This window comes from Poecilia reticulata, linkage group LG1, assembly GCF_000633615.1.
Source record: "Poecilia reticulata strain Guanapo linkage group LG1, Guppy_female_1.0+MT, whole genome shotgun sequence".
Classification (NCBI taxonomy): Eukaryota; Metazoa; Chordata; class Actinopteri; order Cyprinodontiformes; family Poeciliidae; genus Poecilia; species Poecilia reticulata.
In genome coordinates this window covers 5,309,067-5,330,147 of record NC_024331.1, presented here as the reverse complement: position 1 = coordinate 5,330,147, position 21,081 = coordinate 5,309,067, and the positions used below count along the sequence as shown (strand labels likewise).

Genomic DNA, 21,081 nt, shown 5'->3' with positions numbered 1-21,081 from the left:
CCCTGTGCCAGAATGTTGGCCAAATGGCCCCTTTAGTAGTTCTGCTGGAAAATGTAAAAAAAAAAAAAAAAAAAAAAAGGCTTTTGGCTCTGCCACCTAAAGTTGTTGTCTGACTTTTTTTTATTATTATCTAGATAAAAAATCTACTTTTAAGTTGTGGAGACATTCTTCAGCCGTTTTGGACAGGAGGTCAGAAAAAGTTTAAAATGACACGTCTATGTGTGTGTGTGTGTGTGTTTTTTTTTTTTAACTTGTCATATTTAAGTGTACGAAGGTGTTGAGAGCARGAAGTCTGATGAAGTATTCTATAAAAAGAAACGGCGAGCCTCTCAAGAGGTCTGACCACAAGGCTTTGGGTAGAGCTCCAGAGAGAAAAAAAGAGCCGCCGCTGCATTACACGATTTAAGGTACTGCTTATAATATGAAAGTACGTAACCTTTTCTTTACATGCAAAGTAAAATGCCTTATTCTAATAAGGTGTTGCCAAATGCATTTATAGAAACAATAAAATTACTTTAACATTGTGCAAAGGAGCACATCATGCCAGACATATTTATCAAAAATCTGTGAGATTGGTCTGAGGTGGATTTGCGATGCAAGTTACCTATATAAATAAATGCTACAGTGACTGAAGATGATCACTGAATTTTTTATTTTATTTAATACGCTTGCAAAATTGAATCCCTACAGATACATTTATCATAATCTATGACAGTGTTTGAAATAACTGATATTTGGAGGCATTTTTTAGCGTCCATGAAGTGTCAGAATTGTGGCTGGAACTTTTATGTGTTCATTTCGATGAATTGCATAGATTTTGATTCGTTAAAAATAGTTTAACAGGTTAATTTATTAATTAGTTTTTCTTTAACATACAAAGGTTCTGGCTGGAACCTTTGTACTGGTGTGTTTCCGGGATGCCTGTAAATCTAACACACAAGTGACACAAGTGACAGACATAAGCAGTGGACATCAAAACTGCTCATCTTGGCCCAAAAAAACCCACATTTTTGCTTCACAAAAATAATCTGACGGGACGCTGGAGAAGTCCATCGTTGTGTTCAACTTGTGTTAAAATGAGTTAGTGACAATAGTGGTAATTTAGCAGCAAAAAGGGTTTTGAATTGAAAATGTTGCTTGTTTTTGTCGACATACAGTTTTGGATGAACTCGATTAAAAATTTGAATCGAGTCCCACTACAAGTCAAAATAAATGGAATATAATGATGATAAAAATGTGCATAGAAAAAAAAATTAGACAAGTCCTTAAATTATCTGGAGATAGAATATATATATATATTTGGACAGCAAATAAAAATGTACTTTCAGATGCTTTCATTCATTCATTAGTTACAGTTTAAGGCCTTGAATAAAACATCCTTGTCCAGGTCCTGGAGTTCCCTTCAACAGGAACTTCACCAATCTGGATTACTGTAACCAAGTTGTGATTGTTTATGTTTCAAAGAGAAGCAAACATTAATTGATTGGGGTGTGGTGTGACGCCACTTCCTCACAGTTTTCATTGCAGAAATAATAGAAAGCCCCGGTCCCTTCCAACTCATGCTCACAAAGTCTCTTTTGCAGTACATATTGTTCATAATTCCACAAGTTTGATTAAAAAAACAAAAAAACAAAACAAAAACAACATTTCTCCTTGTAGTTCATGCCCCTCCTTCAGACTTTCCTTCTTACTGGGGTCCAAGGCCTCCCTGTGTGCTTTGGCTGTCGCTGTTGTCCCCTCCCCAAAGTCGGTAGAACTGACTAAAGTCCACGTAGGGCGGGACCCTGCCGGTCTCGTCGGGCTGCACTGCTTGGCTCCCTCTCTGACGAAACAGGCTTCCATCCCCTGAGCTGGAGCTGGAGCTCTGTGTTTGGGTGTTGGTGGACTGCAGGGTGGCTGTAGGGCTCTGGCTGCTGGGATGAGAAGAGGAGGAAGAGGGCGGGGAGGAAGAGAAAGTTGGGTGGTGGGGAACAGTGGAGGAGGAAAAGGAGACGGCAGGTATGAGAGTTGGGATAGACGAAGAGAACGGGGGAAATAGGTCCATGTCACGAGTGGAGAGACAAAACAGAGAGGTGGAGAGAGGGAGGGGAGGCCAGGGAGTGGTGGAGAGAGAGGAGTCGGAGATAGAGAGAGGGAGAGGGGAAGGAGGGGGTTTGGGAAGGGGGAGTTCAATTATAGGCTGCAGGATGTCAACAGAGGCTTGGCTCGCGGTCGGGTTCAGCATGCTAACGGAGTAGTGGAAAAACAACAGGCAAAGATGGAGAGTAGGACGCAGGACGGAGAACGACAAGCCAGGGCCAGTTAAGAAAAAAAAAAAAAAAGACAAACAGAGATGTGAGTCAAACAGCAAGAGAGAGAAAGAGAGAGAGACTGGAACTCATAAAAGGAGGAGGACCTGGATTGTTACCCCTCAGAGGGACTAAATAAAGACGATTTGCACAGACAGCAGCCATATTCAAGTGCTACTTATCATTAGCTACAGTCAGCTGTACAAGAGGCTGAACAGTAAAGGCTGGCAAACACTTATCCTGTCAAATAAAACATACATAATTAATAGGGATGCAAACAATTAATCATATCGCAATTGTCCACTAATTTCTAGTTTCAAATTATTTCCAATTGATTAGCTTAGACCTCCGTTTAGTGTTGTAGTTTGACCGCCATCCAGCAGAGGGCGCCGCTGGTCATCTTTATGCAAAGCGGACCCACTTAACACTGGATCCAAGATGGCGGTGATATAGAAGAACGGAAAAAGAAACGATCCCAACAGAGCCTCGCGAGGGTTGGAAATGCACTTTATGCGGTTCTGTTTTGAAATATATGTACAGTCAATACGCTCTTTGAATTATCACCTTAATAGTAGAACCTCTATCTCTCTGTTCAAGGAGGATCAAGTGTTTCACATGTTTTATTTTCATGTCTTATTTTTCTATTCAGCAACCTAACTGGTTCCTGATTTGCTATGGTTTATAAATACGTCTTAGCTAAATAACGTGAGCCACAGCATTTAATACAACTGACACAAAATAATCTTTAAATTTACTCCTTTTTTAATTTAATTTCACCACATGAAAAATGTAGCCCCTTCATCTTGTGGAAAACCGGTTGCTTCTGTTTATACAAGAGAAAACCGAGGTTCTTAAGAAGATGCCCACTTATCAATTACTCATTAGTTGATCAGTATGATTAATTAACTTTATCTTAACTTAGTCGACAAATCGCACCTCTAATTATTATAATAAATACAGCTGCTGCCGCAGATAAATTCCATTTAAAAATGCTGATCAAAAAATAAAATAAACTAAAAACCAATTTAATACTTCACGTCTCATATCCTGACGTAGCGTGTTTTACACTGCATCAGAAGCTGAAATTCTCCAAGTGTTTTTTTAGTGTTGAGTTTTGATGACTCCAACGCCTCACTTGAAGTAGAAGGTGATCAGAATAATCTCAGTTTTGCATAAGCTTGTTGTTTACGGGGTGACTGCCTGTGCTGAGGTTCCCTGAAGCACAACAGTCTGCCATGAGTCACAGTTCCAGTTTAATCCCAAAGCAACAGCAGCAGACAGAAAAAATTAGCGATTATGAAAGTGAAGATCAGCTGTCATATTTTGCGTATGTAGGAAGTGAATCGCAGTCAGAGCTAAATTATACGCAGGAAGAACAGTTTGGAGAGAAATTGCTGTTAATCTGCAAGCTAATTTAGAATGAAGTTAGCATATCAAGCCGCAGATTGCCACAAATGGCACTGCACACAAACCGGAACCTTGGAAGTTTTGAGTTTTTATTGTTTCCTAACTAAAGGGTTCTGTCAAGCAGCTGCTTCCTGCTTGATCTTCCTGAGATCTTCCTTCTTCTTCTTCTGTGCCATTTTCTCACATGTTGCTTGTCCGTCTTGCAAAAAAGGACCACAGCAAAAATGTACAACACCAGTTTAAACTCTGAACCGCATTTCCATGTCCATGGCACTGCAGCTGTATTGATGGTAACTTTTCTTCCTTTCAGCGCTTCTGTCTGCTTCTTGTGGTGTGCTGCCTTCAGGAGAGCGGGACATTAGAATACGTCACCCTCATGGTATTTACTGTGTAAACTCTGAAAAATGAGCGCTCTCTTTCATGAACTTACCTTCATTGTGAGCAAATTGTTATCTCGGTGGTTATATATTTACGAGATTAGATGTTCCATTGTCGGACWTCCCCTGATAGCGTCCAGCATTCAAACGCACATTAAAACACTTTTTAATGCAAGTTGCTATGTTTACATTACATGTCCTGCAATTAAACTAAGTATTCCATGGTTTTTCACAAGTAGTTCAAAGTTTAAACTGGTATTGTTATGCATACTTGGTGTAAACTGTAAGCTAACGCTCCCCAAAAGAATGGCAGCGCTCTCCTTTTGTAACAAGGTGACAGCAGGTTTCACCAACTCAAAATTAAGACTTTTTAAGAACCTTATGAATGAAGTTTAAGACCCGTATCGTGACAGAAATGCTATTTGTGAAAATAATTAAAAATCTTGTTATCCCTCATCTTTTTTCCCCCATTTGTCAACCTAGCTGCATCTACTGTGTTTTTCTTCTCAGCTTCTCAGCTGTAGTTCCCTGCGTAGTAACAACTTTGTTGCAATAAAAGTCTTAAATAGGTCAGACTGGTGCTTGACTGCCATGTTTGGCCACAGAAGTGGGCCAATGGTGAAGATGATCGTCGTTCCTCCAACTGGCGATAAATTTGCACATGATTGACGTGAAAATGCTAGCTAGCTAGCAGGGGTATATTAGCAGCTATATCGGTAGCTGCAACTGCCTCAAGTCACAGATGAAGATGTCTGCATGTGATAAACTTCTGCCTCACAGAAAAGTTCCATGAGAAAAAAACTGAAAAACTACTTAGACTATATCAAATGAAATAATCCTGCCACGACAAAATTTAAGACCATTAACATATTAAAGGATAACTTTTTTTTTAAATGAATTTAAGACATTTTAAAGCCTGCTTACACTTTCTGTCCTCCTCTACTTGCTCTGTGGTACCACAGAGGAAGGGGTGGTACCACTTATTAAGAAGCACTAATACAATGCAATGCAATATTCAGATTTTTTTAAACCAACTTTATGCAGGTTTTTTTTCTTTTTGCAAATTTATTTAAAAAACTATTTGTAATCAGCTCACTGCATAAATATTTTGTGGAACCTCCTTTCCCTGAAATAGCAGCAAGTCCTTTGTCAACTACAGTGAATTTGAGTACTTTAACACATGTAAAACTATTGTTTGACATATGCTATGTGTAAGAGTATTATTAAATATTACAATACCCGTTTTCAGCTGCAAAATGATAAGCTACCCAGATCAACCCACAGCGCAAGTGTGAGGAATAAAAACTTTGCCTAATGTAAATAAACACAGCCGCGGAGGCTGGAGGCAGGGGAGTGAAAATCAAGCGCACCTTAAAATAAATACACCAGAGGAAGAATGAGGAAGTCTAATCATGCTTATTTTTAATACATTTAAAATAAACTCGCCCACAGCCGTAGAAACAAAGACAAAGGTTGAGCAAGGAAAACAAAACGGCGGCATTTCGAGAAGAAGGGACAAAAATAGCAACAGAAGGAGAAAGCCTGCAGGGAGTTAAAAAAGCCAAGCTTACCCCGGTGTGGGGGTGCCTTCCTCCAGGGTGGAGGCGGTGTTAGTCCCGTTGGTCAGGGTGCTTTGAGACGGCATTACCAGTGAGAGGGTCACGCTGGTTTTACTGGTGCTCTGGCTGTTGGAGTACGGTACCGAAACTGGATAGATTCGCCCGCCTGAAAGAGGTGCAGGAGAAGATGTTAAAATCTGCGGCAAAACGTCCCAGTTATTCATATTTTCCCTTCCGTTTAAAAGTGTTGATGGTTTGCTTAAACATGGAAATGGGACATCATTTTTTAACGTTTTCTCAAAAATATTTCCATACAACTAAACAGTAATGAACAGCATGCGATTTCAGTGAAAATTTGCTTCTTGGTAATGTGTTTTAAAAAATTGAGAAGGTTATTTTGACCTTTTTTATTCTTGACAACACTGATAAGAGTCGTGTTTTCATTTTCTCAAGGCTCAGAACTAAACACTAAAAACAACTAACGATTGGAGCGATCCAGGAAAAGAAACTGCTCTGAAACTCAGAAACATTCTGCAGCGAACACGACGACATTCTTCAGATATAATAAACATATGTACTTCAGTAAGGAATGTTTTGGTTCATCTTAAAGATGGACTGAACGTAGGATCCTGTATTTACGAAGCAAATGGAAGCAGGCTAAAACTTCTCATGTTACTAAACAAAAGAATTTGCAAAAAGAGCAAAACGGGAGTGAATGGAAGCAACTGACTGTCTTTCATTTTTATAAATTATGAATCAGGGTTTAAACTGAAACTGCATTCAAGTAATCGTCCCATGAGATCGAGAAAAAACATTAGTACAATAATATTTCTATCACAGCATTCAAACTAAGTTTGCCTGGAGCTAGTTTCCTTCATTAACATTTGTTATTTACACATAAGACAAAAAGATGCACAGTACTGTGTTAAACAGCCAATGAGAGTAGATAAAGTACAAATAACTAAAAGTCGGACAGCAGCTGTAACTCGTTTCGCTCATACACTAAGGGAAAAAAAGACGTTGTGCTACAGCTAATTAGACCGTTAGCATTCAGTAAACATACAGTAAAGACAGTTGTTTTTTAAAACATAATTAATTGGAATTTATTGTTACAACAATTAACTGAAATTATCATCATAAGTAATGATAATTGATACGATACTTATCACCTGACTGCTCCCTGATTGGTACAAACACACATACATGTACCGCAATATTAAAATCCCAACTTTTTGTGAACTGCTGAGTACAAATACAAGAAACTGAGATGTTGATTTTAACAGATCTTATATTTGCTCATTTAAAAACAAAACTGAGAAAAATAAGTCTAGACCTTACATAGGACAAACTTAAGATATTATTTAGCAAGAGGTTGTTAGCTGAGTTTGCAAAAAATAAAAGCTAACCCATCGTATTTAAATGTTGAGAGTAGGAAATCGGCAATAATAAAAAGAAAACACTGCAGTTTTGTAGCCGTTGTAGAAGTCTTTAACCTTCCCAGAATTTTCTCCAATGCGGTGGAACGGGAATTTTCCTTCTGAGAATAACACTTTCTACCTTGTGTGGGCGTGAGCGCGGCGTCCGCCAGCGGGYAATTGATCGTGCGAATGAGCAGGGTCATGTCCTCGTGCCGAGAGCAGAAGGCCGCTCTCTGACGGCCGGACACGAAGACGTCGTGGTGAAGCCTCTTGACCCGCTCCACCACGGACTGAGCCACCGCCTCCAAACTGGTCTGCTGGGCCAGCTCGGCCGCTACCATGGCTACAATTTCCTACGTAGGAGAGGGGAGACAATTAAAAAAAGAATAATAGCCACATTTGAGAAGACAAGAGGAAAAAAGACTTGAACGCCAAGGAAGTGAAAAGACGTTTCATGTGAGGCTTGAAGAGCGAAAAGAACCAAAAAAAGAACAATAGCGTTATTGCTAACCTGGTTGACYTGTTCTGGACCGTGGGCGGACTCAAGGGCGTTTATTAGACCCTCTGACATCAGCAGCAGGAATCCTGTTACACCGTCCAAAGGGTGGCTGCCATGGATCTCCGGCTCAGAGATGATGGGCTTCGCTTTGGCCGCACTAACGGAGAGCGACAGAAAAGCRTGAGACAAAGACAAGACAGGACAAGGTTGGCAAAATACGAGTGGAAACAGAAAAACCAACAAAAAAACAATTAAAGTCGATACAGCAACAGAACATTAGAGGCTTGACATCAACACCAGTTTATTGTATTGATCCAAAGAATGCCTTAGACTTTTTTTTATGAATTATATTGGATGTTCTGCTTTCTCCTTGATAGCAGTAAGGAGATAATGCAATACAGATTCCATTCTGTGTCTGATGGGGGTTAAAATTTGAATGATGCAAAAGTATTTGGATATGATTTGCCTGGATATTGTATAACCACAGGAAATGAGGAAATGGGTGTGTGTGTGTGTGTGTGTGTGTGTGTGTGTGTGTGTGTGTGTGTGTGTGTGTTTGTGAATAAAGCACTTTAAAGAGGCTTGGCTCTGGTACGGTAATGACGGCCATGAGAAGAAAAAGTAGAGATGAGAGATTAAACACTTTCAAATACTTTCTTAATAATCACAGCATTGATTTCATGCAACATTAATAAAAGGAGTTTACAGACAAAGAGTTTAACGATGCGTTTTTCTTCCGGGGTGTTATCATTATATAACATTCAACATCTGTGGTTTTCTCAAAATAATTGGCTCCACAACTTTGAATTCCTAATGAATTTTCTTCAACCAGCAAAACGTGATGCAATGGAAAAGGCAGACTGACATAAACTTTTTAAAACAACAAAAACAATTTCGGTATTCTGATCATTGAAATTTAAAAGTGCTGTGGTACCGTTGTTCTATCACAACCATTTCCGGACCACTTACAGCACCGGTGTTAACGCTATAAAATGAACGCTCTCTATCGTGGTATCACCCATGGAGGGATTTCTTTATTTAAATGGGTTCATTTTTCAGAGGGATACAAAGTGAGGGTATCGTGATTTTAGTAATTACATGCTTATAAGAGCGATTTTCTGTTGTCCTTCCAGGGAAGCTGGCAGCTTTCAAATGTAAATAAAACACTTTTTAATTTAAGTTGCTGCTTAACATGATCAAAGCACTACCAAAACATATGTACAAAAATACCAAAGTGAATCACAGCAGCGGTGAAGCTACCAGTAGCAGGAGAACGGAGCTGCGCCAAGAAGCTAACAGAAGCTAACAAACACTGAATAGCAGAAGAGCTGCCATCGATACAGTTGCAGCCAAGCATGATTTAATGTTACACAATACAGTTTTACCAAGTTGCTCAAAGTCTAAACTGGCATTGTTGTGCATTTAAGGTGTAAAGTTTACCTTCGACCAAACGCCCCCCAAAGGCATCCTAGCGCCCCCCTTTTGTAAAAATGTCTGCCAGCACCCCGTGCCGTCCCCTGAACGCCCCCTGGGGGGGCGGTACCGCCCACGTTGAGAACCGCTAAGCTAGGCATTTCTCAAAACTTTCAAGTTGTCAAAACAAAAGGTATTGTAACATTTGCAGCTGTACGGTGTTATTTAGCTGGACTGAAGGCAAATATGGCTCCTAGGATAAGAAAGGATCAACAGCTACAAAAATCATGTTGCTCCTCTGACACTTTATCAAAAACATGAGTGAATATCTGTAAGTATCTCAGCCTCTTGGTGAAATTTTGCTCCTGTGTGGATTAAAAACATCAACAAATTCAAATTTGTAGATAAATGTCTTGCTTTTCACAATCAGTCAAGTTGTATACTGTGTTACAGTAAACGTGAACACATGTCGGTGGTTTCTCAGAAATGGACAAAGCACAAAGATAACACAACCTGCATGAACTCATGTAAACGTAGTCGGAAAGCCGACGGCAGGCGTCACCTGAGCAGATCTATCTCAGAGTAGTTGATCTTCACTCTGCTGTCTCCCAGCCGCCTGGTGCTGCTCTGTCCAGCGATCTGTCCTGCTTGCCGTATTCGAGCCACGTCCACACCTATGACACAGGAGACACGCTGTAGACCACAGTGGAGCGGGCATTAAACACACACACGCACGCACACACGAGATGAATCGTAAGGAGCAGAGGAAGAACGAAAGCAATGAAAGCAGCAGGAAACGGAGGCTGGGAAAATCAAAACAGCACGAGTTTGCAGGTTGACGTTTCTCTTGTTTTGAATCATTTATCATTTTCTCTCTTCTTCACTTTAGTGTTTCACATTAAATCCCAATGGAAAACATTTATGTTTATGTTGTAATGTGACAAAATGTAAAGAAGTTGTGTGACGACCACCAGGCTGGACTTGCTGCCCCCACCAGGCTGAGAATTGTTTGCTTGTTTATTTGATTTTATTTGAACACCAGTAACAGTGATAGCAAAGATGGGTTAAAGAGACTCTTTATTCTATATTCTCAGCAAATAAAATGAATTAAATGACTAAAAAAACTTTGGACACTTTAATTAGGGTGAAATAACTGGAGTGAAATATATATATATATATTTAAATTGTATTTGTTTTATGTTTGCCTGTGTCTAAGACTTTATAATTGGTGTTTAGATATTATTAATAATGCCATCCAATACCACATAATTACCTAGTAATATTTTCAAATTTCCTGTTGCTTTAAACATTTTCCACTTTTTAGTGGAAAAACACAGCCACTAAGGCTGTGACATCACACATTACACTCATGTGACTTATCTGGAAAGTACTCACAGCACTTCACTTGTTCCACATTTTATTATTCAAAATGTAAATAATTCTTTTTAAAAAATAACACGTCACATTTAATGTAAATATTCAGTCTTTGCCCAGAAAATGGTCTGAATTACTAGCCTAACTAAACAATGAAAAAAGACTAATACTAAATAATTATGGGTCCTAAACAGACCATAATTAGCTATTTCCTTGTCAGATTTTAGTTTAAAGTTATGTTTTAAGTTATTAACATGATTATTCTAATTCTGAATGGTCCAGCTAGAGTTACAGCTTGAATCTGAGAGAGAATTTGAGATGGAAGTTAAAGTTTAGGATGATCTCAACATCAAACACAAAATAATTCAGCAAATTGCAAGTGGAGACCAGCAAGAATCGGGTCAAAAGTTAGAAAGATTTGGTGGCTGTAATACCAGTGAAGATGTCAGTTTTTTTTATTGATCACAGAGAATGTTAGAAATAATTTTCGACATGAACGTTTTAAATAAAACTGAGTTTTTTTCTAAATTGATCCTCTTTTTGAGAGATCCCTGACTCACTGTCAATCACAAGCAAACCTGGTTGAATGGAAACCATTTTTTATTTCAGTCACTCAATAATAAATATGAATAGTTCATGTAAAAACTGAAAGAAACAGTCAATGAAAAGGAGCATGAAGAAGAATGAAGTGACAATATCAGCCTCTTAAAAAGAAAATCAGATATTCAGCTCAGAAGACTGTTACAGATTGTAACAAAAAATATCCAACAAAACATTATTCAATGCCATATCGCTTCATCATAATGGTTTTCAAATTTATTTAAATGCATAAAAATATTAAGATCCTTTTATCCCACAGTTGAGATTGTTCCATAAACTGACAGCTTTAATTGAAAAGCATCTTTTCCTTCGTTCTGAATCAAATTTTCTGAAAATCTCAATTCTTTTTAAGTTGCATTTGCTTTTTATTTTTATAATTATGTTTATGTGCTTCGAACATAAATTTGAGGGGTTTTTTTTAAAAGTGTTGTAAAAAAATTATCTATTTGTTTTACAAGTACTAATAAAAATAATTTGCATTTTTTCACGTTTAAAGTTGATATACGGTCTTTGTGCCAACATTTAAATGACATATTGGGCCCCAGTGAATAACTGACTGCAGCCTGAGACCAAAGCAAAATTTCTCTAATATTTGATTTAATTTAACAAAAAAAAAAACTCATACCTTATCTTTTGTTATGCTACAAATGTTTAAAAAAGTGACAAATGTATTTGTTGGGTTCAGGCTGGACTTGTTAGTCCTGTTAAAGCCTGTCGTATGGAACAAACTGTTCCTTCAGCAGAACTCGGTATTAGCATCTCCGTTGAGAAACGTTGATGCCTAAATGACACATTTATTCTGTAAGGAACACAGGATAAATGTAATGGCAATCCTGATGCATTCATTTTCACATTTCCATCCCATCACAGATGTGAGCACGTCAACGCGCCTCACCCATTGCAGCCAGTCGTTGTAGCTCGTCTTCGTTGTCGGTGCTGTGTGGCCGCCCGATCTGGAGGACCTGGTTCTGACCGTCGCTGCTGGACTTGCACAGCAGAACCCGGTTTGTACCTGAAATCACAAACAAAGAATTTTAACGACATTTTAAATAAGTGTTGATCAGGTCAACACAATCTGATATTTATAAATCTGATATAAAAAAAAAAAAAAACTGTTTCTGTTGGAGACATCATGTTCCGTGGTGTGAAAAAGTAATTCCTCCCTTCTGCTTCTTTTTGCCGTAATGAAATGTTGCAGAGCAACAAGATCATTTTAGCACCAGACAAAGAAGTAACTTTATTACATAAACCAGGATTTACTCCACTAAGAAGAAAAGTAAACTAAACCAAAGTGGTTGTATGTAAAAAAAAAAAAAAAGGTGAGTTTTCTAGCTGCATGCTTTTAACTAGACCATCTCAAAACCTCTGTTAGTTATTTTTACACCAGATTTAACAGGAAGCACAACTTACAAAATGATCAACTTTTGTTTCTTTTTCCAATTCTCTTTTTTTTTTTTCTTTCTAGAATGATTTATGTTTTGACACATATGAACTCAACTTCTTTGTGCATGGCTGAGAATGTTGAATCCATCCATACGTTCACAAACTTAAACATAGCGATGATTGGTTTTCCCTATTTACCATTCAGGGATTTCAATTTGAGAAACGCACAATAAAGAGCAAATTCTGGGGAGATTCTAAGAAAGTTAAAAACACGAAAAATGTAAACGAATGCGACTTAAATAGGTCAAACCGCTGCAAAATATCTAATAATCCATCTTTAAAAATATACCAGTCTGCAGTCTTATTGCAAAAGTTATTCCATCCATGCTAAAAATGTCCAATTATGTCATAGCACACTTTTTGATAAGATAAAAGCAAAAAGCAAAAGCAAAAGCAATTTTTTAAATATCACAGGGACCATCCAGATGTTTTTTGACAAATAAGAAAAGAAAATGTGTTTTGTTTTTGGTCAGCAGCACTTAATTTTGTCTTGGAAATCTTTTGTTTTTTTCCAGCCCTCCTTATTGCTGAGTCATAAAAAAAAGACCTTTAGAAAGAACTGCAGTTTATCAACCACAGTGGGGAAGTTTCACTACCGCTTCATGCATTTTCCATTAATAAATAACTTATCGGATCGTTATTGGCCGACACCAAACCTCACATATCTGTACCGATACCAGAAGTGAACAAAGTGGATCAGTGACTTTCTTTCTCATCTGCTCTGGGAATAACATACTTATTTATTTACATTATCTGTCTAATACAGACATTTTTTGATTATCTAAAAAAATGTGACAAAGAAGCAGAGCTGAAACCAGCATGTTAGACGTACTGAATCTTAACAACTGAAAATGACTGGATAAAGTTCACAACGCCTTGAGTGGAGATGTTTGTATATTGAGAACTGACTTCAATGTCTAAAACATCAAAGCAGCTCTGCTATCAATATTGCAAAAATGATTACAGGGTCAACATGCCCCATGAAGCAAAGAAAAGACACTTCTGCTGTATCATTAAACTTCACTGAAAAACTTCATCTGAAGTTGCTTTGAAAAAGGATTAAAAAAAAAAGAATCGGTCTTCTAGCTGGGGAAGCATAAGACAGATCAATGATTAATTAACTTTTAAAATTACATTTCTGGGTCAGTAAGCAGATGCTACATGCAGGTCCAGAGCAACCAACAGATTTCATATCCCTAAACTGCCTCAAGCTGTGTGTTGTAACGTTCTCATCAGCCGAACAAGGCCAGTCAATGCAGCCAATTTGCTTTATGTCAATCACAATCAGGCTTCTCTGTCCTCAACTAGAAAAAAAAAAGAAAACATCCGCCCGTTTGTCGAGCAAGGTTTTATGTTCATGTGAGCAAAAACGTTGAAAGTTTATGTAGCGCAGCTTTTCGCTCCACACGTACCCAGCTATGATGTGTTCAACACAGACAAACAGCTGGGAGTCGTTTACAAAACGCACTAATGTCTCGGTTCAAACCTTCCTGCTAAACTTTGAACTCCTGATCCTCCCAGCGGCCAATCATTCATGTAATGAATCAGTCCTAAAGATAAGCTAGCACTTTTTATTTTTATTTTTGCTAAATACTGCATTAGTGACCAAGTAAACAAGAATTATTTTTTTTGTAACTTCATCCAAAATCAAATACATAGTCAGAATTGGATCCAACGCCGACTTCCTTCAAAATTCGATCCAAACTAAGGAATAATCTCTTCTTTTGCGTACACGCTAATGACTTTTTAAAGACAAACCGACTGGGGCGTTAAACAAACCTGTCCCTCAACTTTCTTTAGTTTTACAGCTACTTCCCTAACATGCTCTATGTCATACTGCATGTCATTATTTATTAATAGCTGAAATTTCTGTTCTGTGGCTTCAGGCGCTGGGTTGGTATTTGCTCAAACACTTGTGCAATCAAGCAAGCAAAGTTCTCCAGCTTCAAGCAGTCGCCTGTAGGATCTGCTTTATGGAATGACAGCAGATCAACTGACAATAGAGCCAATGATTTATGTCTTGTCTACACCAGATTAAACCTTCCTTTAGGTTTCCAGGACAGACAGAGACTGAAAATCGTCGGGATTGTTGAATGTTTGTGCTCAGTAGTTTGCTCACAGTCTACGTTGTGTCTCTGTTTGGGAGGTTTCTGCACCTCCACCAATAGCGTCAGCTCAGCTGCGGCTGAAACATTGAGAGTCAATCACAGCTAATCTCTGACACCTGGAGCAGTTTGGTATGTCGATGGCTCAGGAGATAGGAGGGTTTGTCCTGGAGCCAAAGAGCTGCAGCAACACCAAGAGTGTCACACACCAAAACTGAGCAAAACCATTTCAGTCTAGAAAGTTAAAATGCACCAGTTGGACATTATTTTCCTGATGTAGATGAGAATAAGTCATCTTTTCCATCAGTACATGTCACATTTTAGATGACAGACAGACAGAAACATAATAGTACTAGAATATTCTCAAATAACCACAAAAACACCTCGTATTCTGGCTTTCTTCTATTGCAATGACGGCAAACTTTGACTCAACTGATATTGAAAACAGAGTTTGGATTGAAACTCTGAATGTTTAATTGATTACTTAACTAGAATTTAAGTTTCAGTGTAATGTTTATATCAGATTTTCTGTATATCAAACGACTCAAATCTGCATCAAGTCTGACATCTGCTGGTGGAAAGCAGGAAGCATTCTTCCTTTTTAACGATCTTTGGCAGGCAGATACTGCCTCTTTAGTGCTGCAAATAAACAAATACCACTCAGAAAGTGTAAAATTTTACACAAATAAAACATGTATCCATACCAACATTGGCAATGTAAAGCTTATTGTTGAGAATCAGAGCCACCACAGCCGTAGCGCCTCCTGACAMCTCCTGCTCCAGCTCCTTCAGGCGCTCCTGGACCTTCTGACTCCGAGGACGGACAGACAGACAGAGAGACAGACAGACAGAGAGAGACTGTGGGACGGCACATTCTGACCAGCGGGGAAGCATTCAGAGAAATAAAAATAACAGATGATGACGGCAGGAAGCCGGAGAAACAGAGACGAAAGAAACTGAGAAAATCAATAAGAAAAAACCAGACAGGATAACTAGAGATGCACCGATCGGTCGCAATATTGAAAAAAATTCTAGACTGGGTATCGGTGACAATGTGCCTGATCTATTCAGTCTGATTCTATGCTCTGAGCCATGTCATGCTTTATTGTTTATTTTCCATTACATTTAGAAATCCTAATTGAACTTTCTGAACCGTTAGTTGCATTTTTTTTTTTTTGTCAGTTTCAGTTCCTCTTGTTATTTATTTTACATTGGCTGTTATACTACTAAATTCACTGACTGAACATAATAAAGTTGTGTTGTTTTTACATGTTTGACCAAGCCTGCGAAGCTATTGGTATATTTAAGAGCTGTGTAAGTCAGTTCATTGTGTTTAAAAAAAAAAAAAATGTTTTCAGTCAATTCAGCTGTTTTTCTGTATCGGATCAATTTCGGCTGATACCAAACCTCAGATCTCTGTATCGGAAGTGGAAAAAAAGTGGATCAATGGATCTATATGAGAAATGCAAGTGAAACCCAAAGCAAAAAAAACAAAAAACAAGTCGATTGAAACAATCAGGAAAACAGCAGAATAACAAGAAAAACTACAACGAGCGAAGGAGAGCCGAGTCAGACTGATGAGGTCGTAACCTCATGTTCTTATGTACATCACTGCTTTTTTGTATCATAAAGTCACCTCTCTATGTGTGCATACCTCATTGTGTGGCAGGAGGTAGTTGGACAGGTGAGCCTTTTTAGCCAAAGCATCACCTATTGTATTAAAGTAACTCTCCTCCACCGCCTCAAAGGCCTGTAACAAAGAGAACACGTATTATAATTCACTCAGCGGCTCCCTAGCACATGAGAGGAGCTACAAAAAACTGATAAAACTGCTAAATCAGAAGCGAAAAAACTCAACGGATAAAAGGTTTCACGGAAGAGATGTGACTCCACAGACAGACAGACCAGTAAACAGTCAGAGACCTGAATGAGGATCCGGCGGACGTCACCGTCTGTGTGACTTGAGTTGATCTCCCCGAGTAGGAGTTCAGCGGTCAGACACTGGGCTGCAAAGTCCGCCACCCTGCTGCCGTCATAGCCGTTAAAAACGCCATAGAGGAAACAGTTCTCGCCTCTGATTGGATGACAAAGCGCAAGGAACATGAGCAAACGTTGATCGTTTTGAGAGCAGCAATGCCATATTCAAATTTAAGTCCAAAAGGAATTACAAAAAAAATAGTTAATAGCTTGATAATTTAAGGAGTTAAATTTTTCGAGTGGGTTTACACTTTGGTTATCCAACTTTGATGCCACCGTACAGTAGACTGCAAGACTCGTATGACAAGTTTGAACCAATGTTTGAAAACTAACCCAAAGCTAGTCCTGGATAACGTAACCAGAATGTTTAGCTGCCTAAAAGTACAACGTGATAATTACTGGTGGAAAAAAAAATAGCTTCAACATGCAACTAAATGATATATATGACATAAACAAGGTTTAATGAATCTTCATTACATTTCACACATCGAGTATTGTTTATATTCACAAAAGTCCCCATATATACATACAACTCAACTTTATTTGGGTCTCTGAGTTTTATATGAAGTGAAAAAGAGAAAGAAAAACGTCTTTGAGGCCCCCAGAAAAACTGCCGCCCTGGGCTACCATCCCTGTAAGAACTTTGTAAAGTCTTTAAGAATATTTACCATCTGAAAAATAAAAACATCTGTTGTTAATTGGAGAAGGAAGGTTACAACCAATTCATTTTGAACACTACCCTAGAAACTTCTGAAAAGAAAATGTGTCACAATCAGTTGAAATGCGCCAACCTCCCCCCTCATAGCTGCTCTATCTTACACACCTCAGCCTGAGATGCCTGTCCTCCATGGGGTGGCTCTGGGTTCCTTTACCATCTTGGCTGTACACACAGTTGGGCGCCACTCCCACGCCACACATCTCACACAGAGGCAGGTCATCTGTCCAGCTCTGCTGCTGCTGCAAACAGAAAAAAAGAAAGAAAAAAAACAGCATAAGAAAAGCTGTGTAAATATTTGTTAATTTTAACTTTTTATTTCTAAATGACATGTCTGCTCGTGTAATATGTTTAACTACGGCTATTTAAAAAAGCAGGAAAATAGAGAGTTGAGTGCTAAACCTAAACTCCCCCAGGTGTTATGACTAAGTAATAAAATAGTAGAAGTCTACTTAGCTAGTTCGCTGTAAATAAATAAATAAGACCAGAAATACACGGTTCAGTGACATTACTGATAATCACTCCTTCTGCTTCTTGTTAACTCAAGCATTTTTATTTTCCAGTCGTTTTAAAGTGTTGTTGGTTAGCTTACTGTTAGCAAGGCACCTAATGAGCTCTACTAAAAATAGCTACAACTGGCATTATTAAAAGGCAATAATTGCCAATGAAAGAGCCAAAGTAAGCAACAAAGACCCCCGCGAGACACAAACGGGGTTAAAGTAATGTCCATGAGGAACATTAGCTGCCAGTGACAGCTATAAACAACACTTTTCACTTACGCTTTGCATCAAAGTCTTCGGCTCTGCCGCCATGTTGGATGCTATTTGCTGMGTTCAGGATCACGCCGCAGTGTCAGATATGATATCTCCGACTACACAAATGCACATTTTTTTATGTTAGGAAATAAAAAATCGCAACAAAAGCTTTTATTAGTTCTATTATATTTGTATTAGTTTTAATTCCTGATGTGACTCTGTYGGTAGCTTTCTTGGAGTATATTCTGGATTCTAGTCATTAGACACAGTACMGCTGCCTATGAAGGCAACATACTTAAGGACTTAGCGTCAGTTTATAATAAGCTATAATAAAATAACATTTTAAAAATGTTTTAYGGTAACAATTACCATCGTTTTCCTATTTTTAAAATTAAATATGCGTTGCAAATGAAATACAGAGAAGACAATTCTTCAACACTRTCGAGTGGTTTAATCGTGAGTGGTTCCTTTAACAATACTGCCACCGTGTGGGATTGTAATGAACTACAACCAGCTGAGAAGAAGTCCACACCGAAGATCTYCACAGATTTTGATTTGGCAGAGGTCTTCAAATTCAGGCTTCAAAGTCCGGTGTCCCGTGACTTTTAGACTGCTTCTGCTTCAACACATCTGAGTCAGATAATCAGGTCAGCAGCAGGACTCTGGAGAACTTAACTAAGTTAACTAAAATTGTGAAATTTACAACAGCAAATCCTGCAAAGTAGCAGGTGCAAACAGAAGGTTTGTCATCCATCCATCCATCCGTCCGTCCGTCCGTCCAACCATCTGTCTATTCATCCATCAATTATCTTCCGTTCTGACGTCTTCGAAAAAATTATTTGAAAATGGAAGTATGCCACAACTTCACACAAAGAYATTAGCTTCTACCTAAACTGACTAGCTTGGCAAAGAGACCATTAGGCAGACASAAATCTGTCTGCCAGAGGAGTCCTCTAAAATCTGTGGCTAGTGAAAGAGTGGGAAGAAGAAAGTCTTTCCTTAAAAAACAAAGTAAAGGGAAGTCCTTTCCACTGTTTTGTAAACATTGAAAATATGTGACAGAAAGAGCCCTTGAAAGGGAAGCTGGCCACAGTTGATGAGTAAAAGTAAACTGGGGACAATCCATGAAGGAAAGTAGCTAGAKGTCAYAAAATACTTGAGATTGGTGCAACTGTTAACCTGGCTATTGCTTTCCAATACAATTCCACTTTGATTCGCACCGCCCTTCAATGTTCTGTTTGGCATTTCTCACACTGTCTTGGATTCCTCTGGTAGAATACYGGGCCAATCAGCAAGCAGAAAGAGAAATAGTGAACGATGAATTTCTTGTGCTGTTTTATAATTATAGTCCACCTGCAGCTTTAGCAATGGCAGCAGAAGAAGTGATAGAAGACGTTCAGTCCGTGTTGACCACGCCTCCAAATGTTGAACGTTAACAGCCATCTCCTGTCTTTGCAGTGGGCTATGGGTGTTTACAGTGCAGGCAATTTCCAGTAAGCTTCATAACATTGAACTGGTGCATTACATACAGTACGTCAACGGCTAAACGTTAGCGACTGGGTAAAACTTAAAGCTTCACCACCTCCAGGAAGCAATAGTTTCTTAATAGCCGAGGGTTCAGGAACTCTGTACGAAGTAAAGTGTAGAACAAGGAGCTAGTTTTTACCAGGCTGGCCAGCTTGCGTAACTCTCTGAAAAACCAGTTCTTCTTTTACTCAGATGAGCTACAATCAAACCGAATGCCATGCTTTTCAGAAATGTGTAAGTAATAAAATGCTGCAAACCGTGGGTCACTCCTTCCGCCTCACATTTCCGCTCTGCTGTGCCAGCAAAATGAAAACCAAGACCAGAAGCCCGACATGTTTATCAGTATTTTCTTTATTTTTATGACTGAAATCAGATACATCAAAAACACACACTGTTGTTCTTAAGCCGTACCTTGCTTTGTTTAACAAATCTCACAGAGAAAACATCACACATTTCTACGACTACACAGAGGTATAAAGTACAATATACTTYAGAATTTYTTTCTCTTTTTGTTTATTTTAGTAGTTATTGTATTGTTATCCCAAAAATAAAAACATCTCCCTATCTCAAAAGCAAMGTAAAAGACGAGGCATAGACAGCCCCGTCATATATATCTTATCACAATAACACTCAACAGACAATAGAATTTCTTTATCTTGTCTTTTCATSATTATTTTTTCTTTATTATACATAACTAGCGTAATGCCCTAAAATAAAGCAGAATCTCTCTGTCGAACACTGAATTAYCGCTTTACACATATGTATATATTTATAGAGAGAGATAGGTGTACATTACTGTAGAAGAAAATAGAGCGATGCGCGTTCATAAATACTCAGGAGGTTCACGGTTGAATCCTTTTGTTGAAACAAAACCGAGATGAAGAGTTCTTTTGATAACGTCGACAAGTGTGGCATTGATAATGCAGCATCATTTTAACTAAAGCTTGGTTTTGTTCACTCGGTTTTGTTCCCTCCGAGACCAAAGCCGCAGAAAATGAACTTTAGTGGGGAAAGGTTAGGAGAGAAAAGTGTAAGTTGGGACGTCGGGTGTACAAGTGTGTCGCCTTTGATGGTTGCCTTTTGCTTGGCAGTCAGCACTAAGGCAACAATTGAACAAAAAAAAACAAAAAAAACAGAAAAACAAAAAAATCTGTCTAACATACAAGTATCAGGGGAACAAAACATTGCAATACACACGCATACACACACGCATACACACGCACACACACGTAAAGACAGTTATTAGATACCAGATATGCTTTTTTCTGCATTAAACCGTGCATCTCATTAAAAATCAATCTACTCTTAATTTATTACCCGCTCTGGATGTGGGAGTTTTTATAGCTAACRGTGATTTACGYTACTGAGCTSACTGAGCGGAAAACAATGTGATCAGAAGTATTGATTTGTGAAAGGGTGATAATTTCCYCATAACTACGCAATCTTCTCTGTATAGTTCCCTSCATTTCCAAACCATTTTTATCCAACTAATCTTGTATTTCAAAACATTTTCCCACACCTGTTCACATCACATTCGTCTCCAAAGTGTAAACCATGACCGCAGTGCCTTCGCATCCATTGGAACCCCTGGTAAAAAATGTTTTAAAAAGCCCTGAAATAATTT

The 21,081-nt window shown here is 38.5% G+C and overlaps 1 protein-coding gene and 1 long non-coding RNA gene across 7 annotated transcripts in view; one reads left to right on the top strand and one right to left on the bottom strand.

Moving 5' to 3' along the window:
* Positions 1-21,081, top strand: part of LOC103478779 (uncharacterized) — a 60,743-nt gene that overhangs the window by 22,132 nt on the left and 17,530 nt on the right. For 2 of the 3 annotated variants that reach the window (XR_001776691.1, XR_001776689.1), the window contains exon 2: positions 11,806-11,939. This is a non-coding gene — a long non-coding RNA (uncharacterized LOC103478779). Of the gene's footprint in view, positions 1-11,805; positions 11,940-21,081 lie in introns of those variants that run through there. The other variant, XR_535862.1, reaches the window with a different exon arrangement.
* tab1 (TGF-beta activated kinase 1/MAP3K7 binding protein 1) lies at positions 237-18,038 on the bottom strand. 4 transcript variants are annotated; one of them, XM_008432932.2, is made up of 11 exons: positions 17,955-18,038; positions 17,284-17,417; positions 16,407-16,557; positions 16,138-16,233; positions 15,188-15,290; positions 11,831-11,947; positions 9,524-9,635; positions 7,561-7,705; positions 7,186-7,402; positions 5,644-5,797; positions 237-1,913 (listed from the first exon to the last, which is right to left on the bottom strand). In XM_008432932.2, exons 1-11 carry the CDS (start codon positions 17,985-17,987, stop codon positions 1,688-1,690), a joined length of 1,488 nt encoding a protein of 495 aa, XP_008431154.1. In that variant the 5' UTR covers positions 17,988-18,038; the 3' UTR covers positions 237-1,687. The 4 variants fall into 4 exon arrangements, with proteins under 4 accessions (XP_008431154.1, XP_008431324.1, XP_008431236.1 ...); XM_008433102.2 differs by having other exon boundaries at positions 237-1,910; XM_008433014.2 differs by having other exon boundaries at positions 7,189-7,402.